Here is a 23,738-nt window from a genome sequence, read left to right as displayed (position 1 = left end):
CCTACAGGAGACGCATTTGATAGGAAAAGACATACATAGGCTGAAGGTGAAGGTTGGGAAAAATCATATCACTCATATGGACTTCGGAAACAAGCAGGAGTGTCCATACTAATATCAAATAAAATAGATTTCAAGCCAAAGTTAATCAAAAGGGATAAAGAGGGACACTACATACTGCTTAAGGGAACCACACACCAACAAGACATAACAATCATAAATATATATGCCCCAAACAATGGTGCAGCTTTGTTCATCAAACAAACTCTTCTCAAGTTCAAGAGTCTAATAGACCACCACACAATAATCATGGGAGACTTCAACACACCTCTCTCGCCACTGGACAGATCTTCCAAACAAAAGTTGAATAAGGAAACTATAGAACTCAATAACACAATTAATAACCTAGACTTAATTGACATATATAGAATATACCACCCAATATCAAGCAGTTACACTTTTTTCTCAGCAGCACATGGATCCTTCTCAAAAAAAGATCATATATTATGTCACAGGGAAACTCTTAGACAATATAAAGGAGTAGAGATAATACCATGCATCCTATCTGATCATAATGGAATGGAACTGAAAATCAACGATAAAAGAAGGAAGGAAAAAGAATACATCACTTGGAGAATGAACAATAGGTTACTGAATGATCAATGGGTTATAGAAGACATCAAGGAGGAAATTAAAAAATTCTTAGAGATTAATGAAAACACAGACACAACATATCGGAATCTATGGGACACATTGAAAGCAGTTCTAAGAGGAAAATTCATTGCTTGGAGTTCATTCCTTAAAAAAAGAAAAAAACAACAAATAAATGATCTCATACTTCATCTCAAAATCCTAGAAAAAGAAGAGCAAAACAACAGCAAAAGAAGTAGAAGGCAAGAAATAATGAAAATCAGAGCTGAAATTAATGAAATTGAAACAAAAGAAACAATTGAAAAAATTGACAAAACTAAAAGTTGGTTCTTTGAAAATATAAACAAAATCGACAGACCCTTAGCCATGCTAGCGAAAAGAAGAAGAGAGAGAACTCAAATTACTAGCATACGGGATGAAAAAGGCAATATCACAACAGACACTTCAGATATACAGAAGATAATCAAAAATTATTTTGAATCCTTATACTCCAATAAATTAGAAGATAGTGAAGGCATAGATAAATTTCTTAAGTCATATGATCTGCCCAGATTGAGTCAGGAGGATATAGACAACCTAAACAGACCAATATCAATCGAGGAAATAGAAGAAACCATCAAAAGACTACCAACTAAGAAAAGCCCAGGACCGGGTGGGTATAGAGCAGTGTTTTACAAAACCTTTAAAGAGGAAATAATACCAATACTTTTCAAGCTACTTCAGGAAATGGAAAAAGAGGGAGAACTTCCAAATTCATTCTACGAGGCCAACATCACCCTGATACCTAAACCAGACAAAGACACTTCAAAGAAAGAAAACTACAGACCAATATCTCTAATGAACCTAGATGCAAAAACCCTCAATAAAATTCTGGCGAATCGGATACAAAAACATATCAAAAAAATTGTGCACCATGATCAAGTAGGATTCATCCCTGGGATGCAAGGCTGGTTCAATATACAGAAATCAATAAATGTTATTCACCACATCAATAGACTTAAAAATAAGAACCATATGATCATCTCGATAGATGCGGAAAAAGCATTTGACAAAATACAGCATCCCTTTATGTTCAAAACTCTAGAAAAACTAGGGATAACAGGAACATACCTCAATATTGTAAAAGCAATCTATGCTAAGCCTCAAGCTAGCAAAATTCTGAATGGAGAAAAACTGAAGGCATTCCCTCTAAAATCTGGAACAAGACAGGGATGCCCTCTCTCACCACTTCTGTTCAACATAGTTCTCGAAACACTGGCCAGAGCAATTAGACAGATGAAAGAAATTAAAGGCATCAAAATAGGAAAAGAAGAACTTAAATTATCACTATTTGCAGATGACATGATTCTATACCTAGCAGATCCAAAAGGGTCTACAAAGAAACTATTAGAGCTGATAAATGAATTCAGCAAAGTGGCAGGATATAAAATCAACACGCATAAATCAAAGGCATTCCTGTATATCAGCGACAAATCCTCTGAAATGGAAATGAGGACAACCACTCCATTCACAATATCTTCAAAAAAAATAAAATACTTGGGAATCAACCTAACAAAAGAGGTGAAAGACTTATACAATGAAAACTACAGAACCCTAAAGAGAGAAATAGAAGAAGATCTTAGAAAATGGAAAAATATACCCTGTTCATGGATAGGCAGAACTAACATCATCAAAATGGCGATATTACCAAAAGTTCTCTATAGGTTTAATGCAATGCCAATCAAAATCCCAACGGCATTTCTTGTAGAAATAGAGAAAGCAATCATGAAATTCATATGGAAAAATAAACGACCCAGAATAGCAAAAACAATGCTAAGCAGGAAGTGTGAATCAGACGGTATAGTGATACCAGACTTCAAACTATACTACAGAGCAATAGTAACAAAAACAGCATGGTACTGGTACCAAAACAGGCAGGTGGACCAATGGTACAGAATAGAGGACACAGAAACCAATCTACAAAACTACAACTACCTTATATTTGATAAAGGGGCTAAAACCATGCAATGGAGGAAGGATAGCATCTTCAACAAATGGTGCTGGGAAAACTGGAAATCCATATGCAACAAAATGAAACTGAATCCCTTTCTCTCGCCATGCACAAAAGTTAATTCAAAATGGATCAAGGAGCTTGATATCAAATCAGGGACATACCATCTGATAGAAGAAAAAGTTGGCTACGATCTACAGTCGGTGGGGTCGGGCTCCAAATTCCTCAATAGGACACCCATAGCACAAAATTTAATAACTGGAATCAACAAATGGGACTTACTGAAACTAAAAAGTTTTTTCTCAGCAAAAGAAACAATAAGAGAGGTAAATAGAGAGCCTACATCCTGGGAACAAATCTTTACTCCTCACACTTCAGATAGAGCCCTAATATCCAGAGTACACAAAGAACTCAAAAAACTAGACAATAAGAGAACAAACAACCCAATCAACAAATGGGCCAAGGACTTGAACAGACACTTCTCAGAGGAGGACATACAATCAATCAACAAGTACATGAAAAAATGCTCACCATCTCTTGCAGTCAGAGAAATGCAAATCAAAACCACCCTAAGATACCATCTCACTGCAGTAAGATTGGCAGCCATTATGAAGTCAAACAACAACAAGTGCTGGCGAGGATGTGGGGAAAAGGGTACACTTGTACATTGCTGGTGGGACTGCAAATTGGTGCAGCCAATTTGGAAAGCAGTATGGAGATTTCTTGGAAAGCTGGGAATGGAGCCACCATTTGACCCAGCTATTCCCCTTCTGGGTCTATTCCCTAAAGACCTAAAAAGAGCATGCTACAGGGACACTGCTACATCGATGTTCATAGCAGCACAATTCACAATAGCAAGACAATGGAACCAACCTAGATGCCCTTCAATAGATGAATGGATAAAAAAAATGTGGCATTTATACACAATGGAGTATTACTCTGCATTAAAAAAATGACAAAATCATAGAATTTACAGGGAAATGGATGGAATTAGAGCAGATTATGCTAAGTGAAGCTAGCCAGTCCCTAAAAAACAAATGCCAAATGTCTTCTTTGATATAAGGAGAGTAACTAAGAACAGAGTAGGGTCAAAGACCATGAGAAGAAGATTAACATTAAACAGGGATGAGAGGTGGGAGGGAAAGGGAGAGAGAAGGGAAATTGCATGGAAATGTAAGGAGACCCTCAGAGTTATACAAAAGTACATACAAGAGGAATTGAGGGGAAAGGGAAAAATAATACAAGGGGGACAAATGAATGTCAGTAGAGGGGGCAGAGAGAGAAGAGGGGAGGGGAGGGGAAGGGAGGGGGATAGTAGAGGATATGAAAGGCAGCAGAACACAACAGACACTAGTATGGCAATACGTAAATCAATGGATGTGTAACTGATGTGATTCTGCAATCTGTATATGGGGTAAAAATGGGAGCTCATAACCCACTTGAATCAAAGTGTGAAATATGATATATCAAGAACTATGTAATGTTTTGAACAGCCAACAATAAAAATTTAAAAAAAATTAAAAAAATAAAAGTTATTGGGATAGAGGAAGGCATAGAGTTCCAAAACAAAGGAATGAACAATCTATTCAATAAAATAATAAGAGAAAATTTTCCAAACATGAAGAATGAATTGGAAAACCAAATACAAGAGACTTACAGAATGACAAATGTACAAAACCACAACAGATCCATGCATGAAACATTATAATAAAAATGCCTTGTGTAAAGAATAAGAAGAGAATTTTAAAAGCTACAAGAGAAAGGAATCAGAATATGTACAGAGAAAAATCAATTAGGTTACGTACAGATTTTTCAACCCTGACCCTGAAAGCTAGAAGATCCTGAAAAAAAAATACATCAAGCTCTGAAAGAAAATGGATGCCAACCAAAAATCTTGTACCCAGCAAAATTAATCTTTAGAACTGATGATGAAATAAAAACCTTTCATAATAAACAAAAGTTAAAAGAACTTTCAGCTAGAAACCCTGCATTACAAAACATACTCTGCAAAATATTCCATGCAGAGAAAATGAAAACAACTAAGGAAAATCAACAGAGGGTGTATTGCACCAAAGGAAAAACCAATCAAAGGAAAAAACAAGTCAAGTTAAATACCAAAAATAAACAAAATGCCTGGGAATAGAAATCATATCTCAATAATAACCATGAATGTAAATGGTATAACTCACAAATCAAAAGACATAGGCTAGCCAATTGGATTAAAAGAAAGACCCAAGAATATGCTGCCTTCAGGAGACTCATCTCAGAGGATGAGATATACACAAACTAAAGGTGAAATGTTGGGGAAAATCATACCACTGAACTGGACTGTGGAAGCAAGCAGGGATTTCCATCTTCAAATCAAATAAAGTAGACTTCATACATAAGTCAATCAAAAGGTATAAAGAAGAATATTTCATACTGCTTAAGGGAACCATTCATCAACAAGACATAATGATTATAAATTTATATGCCCTCCAAAATGCAGAATCTACATTAAAAAAAAAAAAAAAACTCCTCTCAAGTTCAGGAGTCAAATAGTCCACAACACAATAATTATGAGTGGCTTTAACACACCTCTGTCACCACTGGATAGATCTTCCAAACAAAAGCTGAACAAAGAAACTATTGAACTCAATAATACAATCAATAACTTAGACTCAACTGACATATATAGAATATTTGATCCATCAATGAATGAATACACTTTCTTCTCAGCAGCACCTGGATTCTTCTCTAAAATAGAACATGTATTATGCCTCAATGGAACTCTTAGAAAATACAAAAATGTAGAGATACTACCCTGCATTCTATCAGATCATAAATAAATAAAATTAGAAATTAATAATAAAATAAAAAATATAAGCAACTCCAACACCTGGAGACTGAATAATATGCTACTAAATGAACAATGTATTGCAAAAGATATCAAGAAAAAGATTTAAAAATTCTTAGAGATAAATGAAAACACTGACACAACATATCAAAATCGCTGAAACATTATTAAGACAGTTATAAGAGAAAAGTTTATTGCATGGAATTTTTTTTTCTTAAAAGAAGAAAAACTCAACAAATAAATGACTCAACTTTACATCTCAAAGCCCTAGAAAAAGAAGAAGAAATCAACACCAAAAGCAGTATGAGATAGGAAATAATTAAAATCAAAGATGAAATCAATGAAATTGAAACAAAAGAAACAATTGAAAAGATTGACAAAATAAAAAGTTGATTCTTTGAGAAACTTAAGAAAAATTGCCCGACCCTTAGCCATACTAATGAAGAAAAGGAGAGAGAAAACTCAAGTTACTAACATACATGATGAAAAAGAACACATCACCACAGACACTACAGAAATAAAGAAGATAATTTGAAATTATTTTGAAAGCTTGTACTCCAATAAAATAGAAGATATCAAAGTCACTGACAAATTTCTAGAGACATATGATTTGCCCAAATTGAATCAGGATGCTACATACAGTTTAAACAGATCAATTTCAAGTGAAAAAAAAGATTTCACCAGAAGCCATCCAAGAAAGAAAATCCCAGAACCAGAAAGATACAGAACTGAGTTCTACAAGACCTTTTAAAAGAACTTATGTCAATACTCTTCAAATTATTTCATAAATGAGAAAAAGAGGAGCACTTCCAAATTTATTCTATGAAGCCAATATCACCCTGATTCCAAAGCCAGACAAAGACACATCAAAGAATGAAAATTTCAGACCAATATCTCTAATGAACATACATGAAAAATTCTCAATAAAATTCTGGCAAATCAAATATAAAAACATATCAAAAAGATAGTACACTACAACCAAGTGGGGTGCATCCCAGGAATGCAAGGATGGTTCAATATATGGAAATCAATAAATGTAATTAATCACATCAATAGACTTAAAGATAAGAATCGTTTGATCATCTCAATGGATGCAGAAAAATCATTTGGCAAAATACAGCACCTCTTCATGTTCAAAACATTAGAAAAACTAGGGATAACAGGAACATTTCTCAACATCACAAAAGCTATCTATGGTAACCCCAGGCCAACATCATTCTAAACAGAGAAAAATTGAAAGATTTCTCTCTAAAAACTGGAAAAAGAGAGGGATGCTCTCTTTCACCACTTCTATATAACATAGTTCTTGAAACACTGGTCAGGGCAATTAGACAGAAAGGAAATTAAAGGAACATGGATAGGAAAAGAACTCAAAGTAGCACTCTTTACTTGTGATATGATTCTATACCTAGAAGACTCAAAAAATTCCAACAGAAAACTTTTAGAACTAGTTCTGGAATTCAGCAAAGTAGCAGAATATAGAATCAACATCCATAAGTCAAAGGCATTTTGGTGTATTAGTGCAAATCCTCTGAAAGAGAAACAAGGAAAACTAAGACCATTTACAACAGCTTCAAAAAATAAAAAAATAAAAACACTTGTGTATCAGCTGAATGAAAAAGGTGAAAGACCTCTGTAACAGAAACTACAGAATGCTAAAGGATGAAATTAAAGAAGATTTTAGAAGATGGAAAGATCTCCCATGTCCTTGGATAGGCACAATTAATATTGTCAAAATGACCATAATACCAAAGCACTATACTGATTTAATAATGCAATTCCAATTAAAATCCCAATGACATTCCTCATAGAAATAGAAAAAAACAGTCCTGAAATTCATCTATAAAAATATAAGATCCAGAATAGCTAAAGCAGTCCTTAGCAAGAAGAGTGAAGCAGGTGATAGCACTACACCAGACCTTAAACCCTATTGCAGAGCAATAGTAACAAAAACAGCATTGTTACCAAAATGGACCTGTAGATCAATGGTACAGAACAAAAGATACAGAGACTAACCCACATAATTACAGTTATCGAATATTAGACAATGGCAGAAAAACATACATTGGAGAAAAGATAGTATATTATACAAATGGTGTTGGGAAAAATGGAAAACACTATGCAACAAAATGAAATTAATGAAATTAAAACTCTATCTTTCACTATTCACAAAACTCCACTCAAAGTGTATCAGGACCTAGGAATTAAACCAGAGACACTGCATCTAATAAAAGAAAAAGTAGGCCCAAGTCTCCATCATGTCTGATTAGGCCTCAACTTCCTTAATAAGACACTTGTAGTGCAAGAATTAAAATCAAGAATCAATAAATGGGGTGGATTCAAACTAAAAATCTCCTTCCTATCAAAAGAAACAATCAGTGCAGGGAATAGAGAGCCTACATTTTGGGAGCAAATTTTTACCACACACACATCAGATAGGGCACTAATCTCTAGGATATATGAAGAACCCAGAGATCTAAACACCAAAGAAACAAATAACCCAATCAATAAAGAGGCTTAGGAACTCAACAGACATTTCTCAGGAGAGGACATACAATCAATCAACAAACATAGAAAAATGTTCCACATCTCTAGCTAGTAGAGAAATGCAAATCAAAACTACTCTAAGATTTCATCTCACTCCAGTCAGAATGGCTGTTATCAAGAATACAAACAACAATAAGTGTTGGGGAGGATGTGGGGAAAAGGCACACTCATACATTGCTGGTGGGACTGCAAATTGGTGCAGCCAATATGGAAAGCAGTATGGAGATTCCTTGGAAATCTGGGAATGGAACCACCATTTGACCCAGCTATCCCTCTCCTTGGACTACAACCAAAGGATTTTAAAATGGCATAATACAGAGACACAGCCACATCATTATTTATAGCAGCACAACTCACAATAGCTAAATGGTGGAATTAACATAGATACCTTTCAGTAAATGAATGGAAAAATAAAACATGGTATATATACACAATGGAATACTATTCAGCATTAAAAAAGATTAAAATCATAGCATTTGCAGGTAAATGGATGGAGTTGGAGAATACAATGTTACATGAAGTTAGCTGATACCAAAATACCAAAAGCTGAATGTTTTCTGTGATATAATAATGCTGACTCATAATTGCATTGGGAGGAGTGGAGCATGGGAGGGACTGTAGATAGGGCAAATAGGTGGGAGGGGAATTGAGGGGTATGGGTGTAGAAAAGACGGTGGAATGAGATGGACATCATTATCCTAAGTACATGTGTAAATACATGAATGGTGTGACTATACTTTGTGTACAACCAGAAATATGAAAAACTTGTGTTCTCTATCTGTAATATAAATTGTCAGCATATCGCTGTCACATATAACAAATTAGAAGAAAAACAAATAAATAAAAGGTTTTCAACTGTCAAATCCCTGAAATTAATTCATATAACTAAGTCCAAATATTACACTCACAGAAGCAGGCATAGGCAGGGTGCAATGACACACCCTTGTACTCCCGGTGGCTCAGGAGGCTGAGGCAGGAGGATTGTAAATTCAAAGCCTCAGAAAAGGCAAGGCACTAAGAAAATAAATAAGTTCCTACCTCTAAATAACATACAAATCAGTGGGGGATGTGGCTCAGAGCTAGAGAACCCCTGAAACCCACCCCTAGAAATAAAGCAGACCTAAGCAATCACACACAGACTGTGTGCAAGTGAGGGATCATGTTTAGGGAAAGAGATCCCAGCATCCAACTGGGCCCTGGAAGGAGCTGAGGGAGGCCCCCAGAGCAAGTCCTGAGGTTTCAGTGAAGCACAGGAGACAGAAACTAATCCACTGGGAAAGTAAACAATTGGGAAAACTCTGTTAATCAGTTGCAATATCATGTTTGTTCACTTATGAAAAGGTATTGTACACAATATGATTATTAATTAGATATATAATGATATTAGGGACGTAAGGCAAATGAAAATTACTGTATTTATATTTGGTATGAAGAACAGGTAATAATTTGAGAAGGTTATGACAGAGAAATTTCATATAGAAAATACAGGTAGGCAGAAATTACTCATAACATTTTGTTTATGCATTTTTAATTTTTAATATGCCAAATAATTATATGTAATTGAGCTGATCAAATAAAATATTAAAAATATAGAAGTCTTGTTGACATAAAGTGGACATAAATGAAACAGAGAATAAAACCAACAGTACAAAATATCAATGAAAAAAAAGCTCTGTCATTTTAAAGATCAATAAAATGGACAAATCTTTGGTGAGACTGGTCAAGAAAACACACAGGCAAGAGGAAAAAGGTGGGGTGGCAATCTACTTCAAAGCAAGCACCCACAGCAGGCACAGGAAAGGGGTGAGAATCTACTTCACAGCCAGCAACCCCACAGCTGCAGGAGGGAGAGAGGCAGGACATGGTGCTGCTGGCCTTCATGTGCAGGAAGAGGTGACCACAAATGTGCAGGGGCACCTTCTACTGACAGGCAAAGGTTATATCCTTCCCTGAGTCCATGGCAACTGCCTCCTTATGGGGCAATGCCCAAGCCAGCAAGGGACTATGACAGCTTAGAAATGACCAGGCCACCAGGCAGGCCCAAGCCATGGTCTCCCAGGAACCCATTCCAGGAGGCAGACCTCCTTTTGAAGAGCAATAATTTGGCCCACAAAAGCATTGTGACCAGGTGTGGCTCTGTGCTCTGAGAGCCTGGGGACATTACAAGCTGGGGCAGGTACTGTCTCTATACAGTGATTAAGGTAGAGAGCCATGGAGGACTTGCCAGTTTACTGAGAGAGTAAACAAGGTGTAGAAGGTAAGGTGTCTCATGAAGGACCTAGAACAGCCTTAGCCAAGGAGTTGATCTGGGATGGACTAAAGAAGAACACAGAGCAGGAGTGGCACCAGTACACAATGACACAATGGATGACTGGATTTTGGTCACCCAGGATACAGGGACACCACCAGCTCAAGCCTCTCTGCTGGCCTCAGCCATGACAGCTGCATAAAAGCAGGACTAAGGAGGCTTGCAGACAGCTAGTCAGAGACTGCAAAAAATGTGCACCTTCTCTCCCCATTGGCCCTTTACAACCTGCTGGAGTGAATCCCTGAGGGTTAACATATAGTGCTTTATGGCAAATGGATGTCACTCATTATGCACCTTTGAAAATTTAAAATATATTTGTATAATCATTGATATCTATTCAGGCTGTGTAATGGCCACAGTCCCCACAGAAGACACCAAAAAAAGGGTCATCACCCATGTACTTCAATGTTTTGGAATCACAAACGTTCCCATTTCTATTAAAGCTGACAATGGGCCAGACTGTACTAGCAAGGCATTTCAGGCAGTTTGCAGTGAATGGCATATACAGCACTTAACTGGGATCCCCTACAACCCTTAGGCTCAAGGCATCATAGAAAGAACACACAAGGAATTAAAGACATGCTACCAAACAGAGAGAGAAGCTATACCAAGTCCCCTCATGATGCCTTGAAAATAACCTTACTTGCTTCAAATTTTCTTTCAATGTCAAAATGTTCTACAGACACAGCAGCCTATAAACATGGGGTCCCCTCACGGGGCTCTCCCTCTACCTATGGTCTCATGGAGGGATCCCATAACAAGTGCATCTGATGGTCTGGGGTCTCTCCTAACCACAGGTGGAGGGTTTGCATAAGTTAACAGGAGCTCACCCCAGCTGGGTGCCTGCTAAAAAAGTCAAGCCCTGGACCCCCAGAACCACCAACCAAGGAGATGAAGGAACTAACTCTGGAGGAAAAACCTCACAGGCAAAGACCTCAACAACACAAGCAGACCTCACGTAAAGTAACTGGGTTGATCTTAAAGGTCCTGTTGACCAAGCCACCAGATCGGCCTCTTTGCCTGGTGCAAACCCATCCCTGGGCCTATGATGGTGGTCCTACTGTGTGCAATGCTCACTGCTAACAGTGAAGCCCCCATCAGGTAAATTGGGCCCTGCTCACTAGACCACCCCTTCTGGCTATTGCTAATTGGGACAGGCTTTATCCAAGCTCTTTTCCAATAATTTCAACCTTATTGATCCTGATTTATATATCCAGGAGGTAACCGTAACATCTCACACAATCGGTTATTTCCCTGGGAACTTTATGTCAATATGAAATGAGGTGATTAAATCCCCTGGAAACTGACCAGGTGGAAGGATTACCAGGACCAGGCATTTGCTGTCATGGTTCACATATGAGGTGGCCCACAAACTCACTTGTGAGACAAAGAAGAGAGGACTAGATTACCAGAGCTCAAACCTACAGTGGATTAATCCACTAACATGGATTGACTTGCAGCAACTGTAGGCAGGTGGGGGTGGCTGGAATACTTGGATCAGTGTGGAGTGCCTTTGGGGGTCACTCTGTGTCCCTGTTGGATGGAGCTCACCTGCTTCCTGGTGGCCATGTCCTGAGATGCTTTCCTCCTCCACGCCCTTCTGCCATGGTGTTCTCCCTCCCTGGCCAGAGCTAAGGACTTGCCACCATGTACTCCAACATCCTAAGTCATAACCCAAAGGAAGCTTTTCCTCCTCTGTATTCTCAGAAATTTGGTTAAGTGCTAAAATGCTGTCAAATATTGATATATTTTAGGAGGTTTTCTTATGCCACATCGTACATCCACTAAGTTTTGCTTATTTTCATGAACACTTTGTGCTGAATGGTGAAAGCAAACTGAAGCCCTGGAAGAGGTGAAGTGGGGAAGACCCCACACCTGGCACAGGTGAGATGGGTAAGACTGTCACATGGAGGGCTCCAGGATCCCCATGTCAGGAGGTGGGGTCATCTTAGGATGCCTTCTAGTCAGATGCCTGGAAGAACAGCTTTCTAATCAGATGATTTGCTAGGACTTGGAAACTTCACTTAGGGGCACACATGGATTTGCAGGTGGTGAAAACATGGAGACCAGCAGGTCTTACCTGAGCCACCCCAGGACCAGGAGGTGGGTGCTGCAGGCTCAGTGTTTGCAGGGAGTTCATGGTCAACACCACAGGGAACAAGGAGAGGAGCCACATGTCTTATTAGTGTGCTGTGCTCACTCAGTTAGGCAGGAGGTCAATTCCTGAACCTCATCAGGAGGTCAGCCACTACACCTGCCCTCTCAGTGACCCCACCTCACTAAAGACAGTGTCCACTGTTCTCTCCAAATGCTGGGCTGTGGGCAAGGCAGGTCTCACTGCAGGGATGCTGCACAGGGAAGGGGACTGGGCCTCCTCCCTCACCCAGCCTGCCCTGCATGCCGTCCTGTCCGCTGTCAGCCTGGCTCTGCTGCTCTGGGGGACTCAGGGGCTCTCAGCCTCAGGCTGCAGCTGAGAGCTGCCTCTGCCCCCAGGACTCTCACCTGGCCCAGCACCTCCATCCTGTCCTCTCCTGGTGGAGACCAGAGGGCCGGACAGGTGAGGGGAAGAGCTCAGGGCAGATTCCCACCCACTGCTGTCCACAGGCATTGGCTGGACAGTCAGGAGGACAAGCAGGGCACAGGGTGGGGAGGGCAGTGGGCACACAGCAGGAAGCCCCTCCCCTCCTGAGACCCTGCTCCCTCCTCTCCTGCTCAGTCTGTAGCCCCAAATCTCAGAGATGAAAGAGAAGAACTAGTCCTGAGAACAAAGGGGGCTCTTCTCCTTGATGTGGGGAACCCTATCCTCAGCCCTGGGCTCTGTTCAGTCATCACTGAGGGCTTCTCCTTCAGGGCTGGGAGGTGAACCTGGGCCTCTTGCATGCTGGGCATGTTCCTGCCACTCTGACACCCTCCCAGGTGCAGGGAGGAAGGGCTTGGAGGAGGCAGGGTGGGCTCAGCAGGGTGGGCTCCCCCTCTGACAGCCTTCCAGCACCCCTGAAACCACCTGCTCTCCTCTCACAGGTAAAGCTCCACTTGGGTTCAAGACAGGGACACATCTCAGGAGCACAGAGGACCTGGGCAGCCTGACCTCAGCCTCTCCAGATATCAGAAGAGCCTCCCCCACATGCAAATCCCTCCTCCTGCTCTGGGTTCAAAGGCCCTCTGGGCTGTGGGAGCTCCCAGCTCTCTGCTCACACAGGGCTGAGGTCTCTGGGAAGGCAGGTGTGGTCTAGAAGATGAGGCTGCTGGGTCTTGTCCTGTGCCTGGTCACAGCTCCCCAAGGTGAGTGTCCCCAGTGTCAGATCTGGGTCCATAGGGAGGTTGTGACTGCAGATGACTGACAGAGTGTGACTCTCCTTGTCCCCAGGTTTCCTGTGCCAGGTGCAGCTGAAGGAGTCAGGACCTGGCCTGGTGAAGCCCTCGCAGACCCTGTCCCTCACCTGTGCTGTCTCTGGATTCTCCATCACAACCAGTGTTTACTGCTGGAACTGGATCCGTCAGCCCCCAGGGAAGGGGTTGGAGTGGATAGGGTGCATAGGTTATGATGGTAGCACTTACTACAGCCCATCCCTCAAGAGCCGAGTGTCCATCTCCAGAGACACGTCCAAGAACCAGTTCTCCCTGCAGCTGAACTCCCTGACCACTGAGGACACAGCCACCTATTACTGTGCCAGAGACACAGTGAGGGGACCTCAGTGTGAGCCCAGACACAAACCTCCTGCAGGGTGCCCAGGGCCAGCAGGGGGCGCTCAGCACACAGCAGCTCAGGTGCCCCCTTCAGAGCAGCAGAGGAGAGTGGATGGTTTCTCTCCAGGTGATCAGTGTCTCCCTGGATCCCATCATGGAGAATCTGGATGTCTCTTCTGCCTCAGATCATCCCATGCTCTTCTCTTATGGAGTCAGGAGTGTCTTTCTCCACCTGTCTCAGGTCAGAATTTTAAAAGCTTTCCTGGCTTCCTTCCTGATGAGGTTTTGTCATCAGAGGTGACAAGAGTTAAGGGAACATAGACAAAGGCCAGGGACTTATTTCTCCCTGAAGGAACTTCCTCAATAGGCAGATCCATGGGTCCCCTCAGGAGAGTTCCCGCAAGTCAGGGTCCCATTCTAAACTGTTGTTTCTGGTCTCTTCATAGGGGCCACAAAAATCTTAGCCTGGCATTTTGAAACACATTTAGCACCTGGACTGTCACAGTTAAAAACTCTTTTGGGTCACCTCCAATAGTTGGAAGTGATTCTGTAACCCTTTAAGTTTTTTGAGGTTTTGTTGTTGCTGCTGTGAGTATCTGGGGCTGAGAGACAAAAGCCAAGTTTCCTAGACAAAAGGATACTTTATATATCTTAGAAATGATGATCCTAAAAACTCTCTAGTTCTAAGCTGACCTCTGTAGGAACTGTCTGTCTACTCTGCTGACCACCTGGCCAGTTCCTAAATGAAGGCAATCTCCACATGCTTTATGACCTTTGGCTTTTACTTTTAACATCTCTTGGCAGCCCTTTCAATGCAAGCTTTAGTCAGCCCAGTTGAAAATCTTTTTAACCATTGTTTTTTAGGTAGGTGTCAGGCCAGGTGGGATTAGGTTTCCCACAAGGAGGCTAACAGTCAAACAATGGGCAGAAATAAAAGGAAGGTGAGAGACAAGAATTTAACCAGGCAGCGAGTGTGACTGTGTCCAAAGGTGGTAGGTCACCAGTCCCCATCTTGTCTCACTAGTGAAAAAGTTGGGGGAAAAAAAGTTATGAGCAAACTGAAATGGAGATCAACCTAAACAGACAACATGGGAACAAACCATAGCAAACAACAAATAGGACAAGACAAAAACACAAGAAAGTCACTCTCCTCCACATAATCCCAGCCTCCAGACCCTCCTCAGGATCCACTTATGGGAGCTCTGCTGGGTCTGGACCAAGGCCTCCTCAGGCTCAAGATCACTTTATACACCTTTGGGCTTTACAATCAAGCACCTGAAACACTTGGAAAGATTTACAATCAAGTGCTGATACACCCCCAGAGGAGCCCCTGACACACTTCAAAACATTTACTATCAGGCACTTGGAACCTCTGAGGCTTTACAATTAAGATAGAGCAAATGAGGGACCTCCCAACACATGCACTTCCATTGAAGCCAGAATTAGGCAGTCAGTGTAGACAGGTAAATTGAGTCAGGTCAGTCAAGGAGGCCAATTTTGAGTGAATCTGGGAAGTTGGACACTGTCCCCTGAGGGATCTTATGTAGAACCTGCCCCTGCTCCAACCTGTTGCCAGGGTAACCTGCCCCAGGAATTGCCCCTCCCTCCAGGGTGCTCTAGGGTTGTTAATATATCCTTGTCTACTCCACCTGCCCTTCCCCCTTCAGCCCACCTGGTTCCCACCTTTGGCCCTCCCACCCAGCACTCCTGGGCCTAGTCATGTCCACAGGAAGGAGAAAGATAAGGGGGAAAGACAGGAGAACAAAGGAATCCTGGGACATATAAAAGTGCAGAACACCTCACTTCTCGGGATACCAGGACACCAGCTAGGGCCCCTTCTCCCTCGTAGGAGAAGTCTAGGTCACCCCTTTTTAAGCAAACCCTGCTTCATATGCTTGCCTCCCTGTGTTTCTCTAACGTTCAAACTTCAACCTGTGGGGAAGCAGGACTCCTCACCGATAACCTGCAGTATCACTATCCTCCTTCAAAGCCTCTGGATTTACAGATGTGCATCACACCAGAGCTTTCATAGGAACACTCAAATCAGTCACCACAAAATGTCCAGCACTTCACAGAGAGCTCCAAAACTATGAGTGGGGTCACCTCTGGTATCTTCAGAGGATCCAGGATTCCCTTGTGTCCCAGAGCCACAGTCTTGACTCCAAGGATCATCTCACTGGGGCCTTCAAAATGTTCAAGTCAGATTGCAATAAATCTCCATGTTGATCTTAAAGTAGGAGATGGAGCATTTTTTCATCAGTTGGAGGTTCAGATCCACCAGCTGGTGGGCCAAGGGGTAGGCTGCAAGTACACCCTTTGACCCCATCCTGGGGTTTGAGTACACCTTTTATAGTCCAAAACCACATTAAAGCATAAGGGGTTGCTGCTGTATTTCAAAACCATAAATAAATATCATAAGATCTAAAATCATAGGAAGAAAAGAGAGTGGGCCAACACGTCCCCAGTTGGGCACAAGATAAAGAATGGTTACCAATGTCTACACACTCAATCTCTGACAGGGCACATTGTCCAAGAAAAACAGCAACCAAAGGAAGAACACTGTTACATTGTGTAAGACTTGTCACTGTGTGTTGCCAAACATGCTACGCTAAGCAACTGTAGATGGGGACAGAGGTGGGGCTTTCCTGGGAGAAGCATGTGTTACATGATGTGGGGTCTCAGGGCAAAGTGGAGTCTGCTTGGTCATTGCCCATATAGCTTGGCCATAACAATACAATGTGCAATTTTTTTTGTATTTTAGTGTTTTAGGGAACAAAAATCATATTTCCAGAATGTTGCCACAGATCCTTTGACTAATCCAAACCATTCCTAAAGGAAAACCCAAGCTTCTTGCCCCTCGTCGCCCCCTGTCACACAGAATCAGCCAAGGCAGTCACCCATTTCCCCTTACAGCAGTCAGGGTTCCATTTTCAGAGGGGGACTGATGTCAGGTGGGGGTGGCACAGGTCCTTCAGTGTAGGTGATGAGTGACTGGGTCAGCAAGATGGGGGCTGACTCTGCAGGAGATAAAATGCTAACACCTCCAGGGCACCTCCCTCCTCCAAGCTGCTGCCAAGGATCCCTGCCTCCAGGGACCTGCTCCTCCCTGCTTGGAGGTGTTAGTGAGTAGCCCTGGGCAGCTCCCTTCCTGCTGCACCCTTGGGGAGCTCCTTTCCCACTCTGGATCCCTCCACCTTTTGTGTCACAGGGTCAGGTTGGGAGGAGGAGGGGATGAGAACAGAGGAAATCTAAACTCTTTGTAAGGGGCAGGACCCCCACTCCCTCAGGCACCAACTTGGACCCCTCCTCTGCAGAGGACCCTCTGTCCCTCTCTCTCTGTTCTATTTTTTAAATAAAAGGTTTTGCTCTTGCAAAACAGTATATACTGCATCTGCATCCACAGGGCATTTTCTGAGTGCTTCAATTTCCACAATGTTCTACTTCCTGTGTCCTCTGCCTCATTGAAACCTCAAGACTTGCTCAGGGGGATCACTCAGCTATCTCCTGAGCCCTGGTGAATACTGGGGTCACCTTCGCTAAACATGACCTCCTTCATCTGCAGAGAGTCTGTATTAGAGTTTAAGCCTGCTATTCTGAGTATAATATTAGAATGTATTTATGTAAATTAGATTTCAGGAATTTGTAGGTTGAAAAGGTTTTTTTTTCTTTCATATCCAATTAATTTTATCTAAACAAATTATCCATTGCACTTTTAAATTCCAAATATGAACACATATATAAAACACATAGGCTCATATATAATTCAATAAATACATGTACTTTAAAACTTTTAAATAAATCCTGAAAAGATATCAACAGTTTTAAATATCTCAACATTTGGGATTAAAGAAAGAAGCTGCTAGTAGATAGACTACTCATAAATGTTTTGCCAGTAAACGCAGTTTAATTTAGTATAAATTTTAAGCAAATTTCCATAGTAAATAAGTAGTTGATAGTTGCAAACTTCCTAAAATCTCACAACAAACAAAAGTGCACAATTTAATAATTAGAAATCAATGAGAATTTTTTTTAATTTTTTATAAAAAGAAGAATTTTTAAAAATATGAGCACATTAGTTGATATGTAAATGATTTTCTTTACATTCAGGTAATTATGATGACTTAGCAAAAGAAACTGAAGATAAAATAAATGTGGTGAGATGTTTTTAAAGCTTTAGCTTCTCAGAGTTGCATAATCATTATATACAAATTCAGGCTGAGATAAACCTGCTGTGGTTCTTGTCAATTAGTTGCTCAGCTACCATGTCTCAGGAGTGGGGGGTAGTGGGGGGGTGGGGGTGGGGGGTAGAGATGTGGAATCAACACAAAGACTCCAGTAGCTGGTGACAGAACTGGCTGGAGACCCACCTCATGTCGTCGTCCAGTAGCTCAGTTTATTTTTGGAATGCATACAATTGTTATAGGGTTTAAATGGGGCGTGCCCATCAATCATACACAAGCAAGATAGTATCCATAAGCCAATCATCTTATGCCTAATGTAACCACACTAGGAGGATGTTCTAAATATTGCTATCATCAGGAAGGGTCTTTGTCCCTAGAGGAGGGGGTTTCTATGTTAGGAGTTCCATGTTGAAGCTCCTAGTGATAGACCCAACCTGATTTTCTCTTAAAATTGGGAACCATCTCACCACAAAGCCAGGAAAAGCTAACTTCAGCTTCATTATAAATTACTGCAAATTTTGAGCCTACTTGGAATGTCTGCCCATGCCTTGAACTCACACATGCCTGGCTCTTTGACCAGATACCAGCCCTCTGAAATTTAGTGATGCCTCCTAAATCTTGGCCTTCCCTGGCCGGATAATGACCCTCTCTGAGGCTCTAATGACCTTCATAAATTCTGATGCCGGGGCCAGCAAAAATGTTATGCTCATCAAAGTTTTGTTATCTGTAACCCCCTTTGTGTAACTTTCTGGGCTATAAAGCTATACTGCAAGAAAGCTGCGGGGCTGTCTTGTTCCTGTGGTTTTGGGTGGGAGAGGCAGCCCGGCTTGTTGAAATAATAAGCTTGCTTTAATTTGATTTTAATTGGAGTCAGTGGTCTTTTCTTGTGTCCTGGTCTAACACTAGCTATCAGTTTCCTGGCCTGGCAGCTTGGCAATGCTAACCACAAAGCTAAGGATGTGGTTTCACTGACGGCTCACTAGAGCAGAGCATCCCATCCTGCAGGCCTTCCTATCAGGCCTGAACGAGTGCAGATTCTTCAAGCACTCCAAGCTGCTCATAGCTGCTAGCTGCTAGCTGTAAACGGAAAGTTATTCCAACATAAACCAATTGGTTACTTACGTGGTCAAATAATGGATTTCACAAATTTTGCCTCAGACTAGGCTACAGATTAGTTCACAGCCATGCATGGAATAATAGTCCATTTCATTTGTTTTTATTTTATGCCATGTTGATCTCATCAGTAGTTTAGTGGATTCAATTACCCCAATTTTTGTGTTGCCAAACATGTTAAGCTAAGCAACTGTAGATGGGCACTATTAAATATAAACCCCAGGCATACAGTGCTTCTCTATCTCGAAACCTAAATCCATGGAAATAATGAAAAATTCCTTCTTCAGCTATCTTCGATGGCAGAATGAGCAATTATATGTTATATTTTTCTTACATATGTAATGATATCTCATCAGCCACATCATTAAGAATGTCAGCATCTCACTCCATCAGACAACAGCTGGTGATTCCAGCCGAATTTTCACAGTTACTCTAAACCTAGCTCTACTGAGGCAGAGGACAGCACCCTGACACAGGGGTGCCAGATGCCAGGTGCCATGGTGGATCCCAGGCTGTGCCTCCTTGGTGTGGGGAGCCCACCAGCTGCTCTGCTCCAGTCACTGTGAAGCACAGCCTGGCTGTGGGCCACAGCTGCCCTGTGATCTGCAGAGCCCCAGGACAAGGCCCTCTCTGCACATGGCCCTCACCACCCACCCTCACCCTTACCCTCCCTGCACCTTCCAATCTCAAGAGGCCACTGTCCTCTCTCTTTCCAGGACCTGCTGCAGTAGCTTCCCCACATGAGGGATGGTGTGGTGATGGTCTCCCTCTGCCTTACAGCTAGGTCCATGTGCTCCTGGCCATGCCAGGAGGGACAGAATGCCATTCTTTTGTGCTAAATTGCAATCTTCCTGTATAGAATGCATATTTTCTACAAGTGCATTAAGGGCCAATATGTGATCAAGAATAAGGCTCAACAGCCCTGGGAGAGGAGTAAGGAAACATCTTGTGGACTGTACATTCCAACAGCTGTGCGCACTGGGCAGAGGTCCTGTCCAGCATCAGTCCCTACTACTCTAGGTCACTCCTGAGGCTGAGGATTCACAAGGAAAGAGCTGTGCTGCAGCAGGTTCTGGAGACCAGGGTACAAACACCCAGGTGTTGCTGCTGACCAGGGCTCCTGAGGCTGCAGCACCACATGGCAGGAGGCAGGAGGCAAAGAGAGGCAGACGAGGCTGGACCCCTGAGTGGTGCTGGGGTCGCACTGGGGCTCAGGGTGCCAGGAAGCCTCTACCAGCCCTGGGGAGTCTCCCATTGAAGTGGCATTGATCCACACCTGGGGCATCACCAGTAAACCCCATCATCTGCTAGATTCCTAATTACCTGCATTGACAAAGATGTCATCAAATTTCACAAGGACACAGTTCAACTGTGGTCTCCATGAGACACATCAATAGTTAAAGGGAACTAAAGGCTCCTGGTGATGGTAAGGTTCTCTCCTGGGTCTGAGAGAGCAGGAGATCACAGCTCTGTGACCTTAGTGACCAGCTGTGCTGCTTCACCTCCCACAGTGACCTCTGTGACATGCCAGGGCATCTCCACCATGACCATAAAGGACACACAGGGCTGCCTCCACAAGGTGACCTTCCTTATCATGTGACTGCCTGAACTGAAGGAGACCCACTGCACATCTGTGGTGAAACAAAGCCACCTTGGAGCTGACCCACCAGTGACAGGGACTCACTTGATTAACCCTCTTCAAGCCCAGGACCTTGAAAAGTGGACCTGTCCTCTCCTGGTTGACCCAGTGTGACCCACATGGCTTCTCCTGCACTAGCTCTGCCCCCAGAACCACAGGCCAAGAAGCCCAATGTCTGAGAACACTTGAGATCCTGTTCAGGTGATCAGAGGCCAAGTGTCTGGTTGACCCTGAGGGACAGCAGCAGTGACTCTGGGAAGAGCAGCCTGGTTTCCACTTGCTCTGCCCCAGTCAGATGTCCCCAGAGACAGAGAGGCCCAAAGACCAGGGAATGCAGGACAGGTGCTTCACATGTGGGCTGGGGAGGGCTGCACAGTGTCCATGCACTTTGTTCCAGGATGAAGGAGAAGCCCAAATCCAGGTGCACTGCAGGGATGCTCCTGGTATCTGGGACGCTGTAGCTGCTGCAGACAGTGGGGATATACTGCCTGGGGACACAGCATATGGGTCTGTAGAGCAGAGGGGAGAGCTGGCCAAGCTGAGCTGTCCACATCTGTGGTCCCAGCTGAAGGACTTTCCTCATCTGCACCATCACAGACTGAAGCTGAGAGGACAAGGGTCCAGGGACCTGTGCTCCACACTGACCTCAATGCTGCCCTGGTGGGGACGATGGCACAGCTGTGCTCACACTCTTATGTATCAGTACAGCTGCTTCAAGTCAGCCAAAGGTGCAGAGGGGAGTGGGAAGCCAGAGGCAGACGCAGTGAGCTGACAGTGGCCCAGAATTCTGAAGATGGACTGTCATCCACCAGGACCTTCATGATCCTTAGATGGACACTGGGTTCTGCAAACCCACACCCTGTTCTTCATCCAAGAAGGGGCTCCAGAGACCCCACAAGCCCTGTCCAGTACTGTCCATGAACTGCTTCATGGAGCAGAGGAATTGAAGGGACAATCACATGCCTAGACACTGGGCTATTCCTGTCACTTACATCTTCCTGGACAGTGTGAACAACAAGTTTAATACTATGAGCTAATCTTTCATGAATAAAATGCCACCAACCTTCTCTAACATGTTCAAGTTTTCTCTGAGCACAGATGTCTCTAAGGCCTCCAACAAGAGCTGCTATATAGCAGGAGGACATGCAAATAGGGCCTCCCTCTGCTCATGAAAACCAGCCCACCTGACCCTGCAGCTCTGCACAGGAGCCCAGCCCTGGACTCCCAGCTCAGCCCACTCAGTGATCAGGACTGAACACAGCTGCTCACCATGGAGAGTGTGCTCAGCTGGGTTTTCCTGGTGGCTGTTTTCAAAGGTAATGAATGGAGAACCAGAGATCCTGAGTGTGTGAGTGGACAGGAGTCAGAGGGAGAGTGGATGAGTGCCAGTGTCCTGACCAGGCTGCCTCTGTGTTTGCAGGTGTCCAGTGTGAGGTGCAGCTGGTGGAGTCTGGGGGAGGCCTGGTGCAGCCTGGGGGTTCCCTGCGACTCTCCTGTGCAGCCTCTGGATTCACCTTCAGTAACTACTGGATGATCTGGGTCCGCCAGGCTCCAGGGAAGGGGCTGGAGTGGGTTGGAGAAATTAACCCAAGTAGTGGTACAACAAACTATGCCAACTCTGTGAAGGGCCGATTCACCATCTCCAGAGAGAACTCCAAGAACACACTTTACCTGCAAATGAGCAGTCTGAGAGCTGAGGACACGGCCACCTATTACTGTACCAGAGACACAGTGAGGGGATCTCAGTTTGAGCCCAGACACAAACCTCCTGCACGGTGCCCAGGGCCAGCAGAGGGCGCTCAGCACACAGGACCTCAGGTGCCCCCTTCAGAGCAGCATAGGAGAGTGGATGGTTTCTCTCCAGGTGATCAGTGTGTCCCTGGATCCCATCATGGAGAATCTGGAGGTCTCTTCTGCCTCAGATCATCCCATGCTGTTCTCTTATGGAGTCAGGAGTGTCTCTCTCCACCTTCTCAGGTCAGGCTGCACAGTACACATGTTAATCTTTGTGTCCCTGTGCGTATATATTTGTTTTTTTTTCAATTTGTTTTATTTTTTTAAATACATGGCAGCAAAAGGCATCACAAGTTTTATTACACATATGGAACAATTTTTCGTACCTCTGTTTGTATGTAAATTACATTCACACCAATTCATGTCTTCATACATGTACTTTGGATAACATTGACTATCAGAGTCCACCATCCTTGCTAATCTGTGCCCCCTCACTTTTCCTCCCACCCCCTTGCCTAATTAGAATTCATCCATTTCTCCCATGCTCCCCCTCCCTACCTCACTATGAGGCAGCCTTCTTATATTAGAGAAAACATTCAACATTTAATTTTCTGGGATTGACTAAGTTCACTTAATATTGTCTTCTCCAGTGCTATCCATTTACCTTCAAATGCCATGGCTTTTTTCTCTTATTGATGAGCAAAATTCCATTGTGTGTATATGTCACATTTTTTTTAATGCATTCATCCACTGAAGGGCATCTAGGTTGGCTCCACCATTTAGCTATTGTGAATTGTGCTGCTATAAACATTGATGTGGATGTGTCCCTGTAGTATGCTGTTTTTAAGTCCTTTGGGTATAGACCCAGGAGAGTGATAGCTGGGTCAAATGGTGGTTCCATTCCCAGCTTTCCAAGGAATCTCCATACTGCTTTCCAATTTGGCTGCACCAATTTTCAGTCCCACCAGCAACATATGAGTGTACCTTTTCCCCACATCCTCCCCATCACTTGTTGTTTGTCTTCATAACAGCTGCCATTCTGACTGGAATGAGAT

General features: G+C 43.0%; 2 gene segments (V, D, J or C); both read left to right on the top strand.

The window, feature by feature from the left end:
* Positions 1–13,515: 13,515 nt before the first annotated feature.
* Positions 13,516–14,569, top strand: LOC124098425 (immunoglobulin heavy variable 4-30-4-like). The segment is given in 3 exon segments: positions 13,516–13,611; positions 13,697–14,010; positions 14,552–14,569. Coding segments are annotated over 3 exon segments (378 nt in total).
* A 7,588-nt stretch (positions 14,570–22,157) lies between these two features.
* On the top strand, positions 22,158–22,724 carry LOC124098436 (immunoglobulin heavy variable 3-74-like; the record flags this gene model as incomplete). The annotated part of the segment is given in 2 exon segments: positions 22,158–22,265; positions 22,370–22,724. Coding segments are annotated over 2 exon segments (401 nt in total), but the record flags the coding sequence as incomplete, so codon positions are not given.
* Between the last annotated feature and the right edge of the window lie 1,014 nt (positions 22,725–23,738).

The sequence above is a fragment of the Marmota monax genome, unplaced genomic scaffold (assembly GCF_021218885.2).
Source record: "Marmota monax isolate L192 unplaced genomic scaffold, Marmota_monax_Labrador192_F-V1.1 WCK01_AAM20220418_F8-fsc00499, whole genome shotgun sequence".
Lineage (NCBI taxonomy): Eukaryota > Metazoa > Chordata > Mammalia > Rodentia > Sciuridae > Marmota > Marmota monax.
The sequence above is the reverse complement of the archived record's forward strand: the minus strand, read 5'-3'. Positions and strand labels throughout refer to the sequence as shown.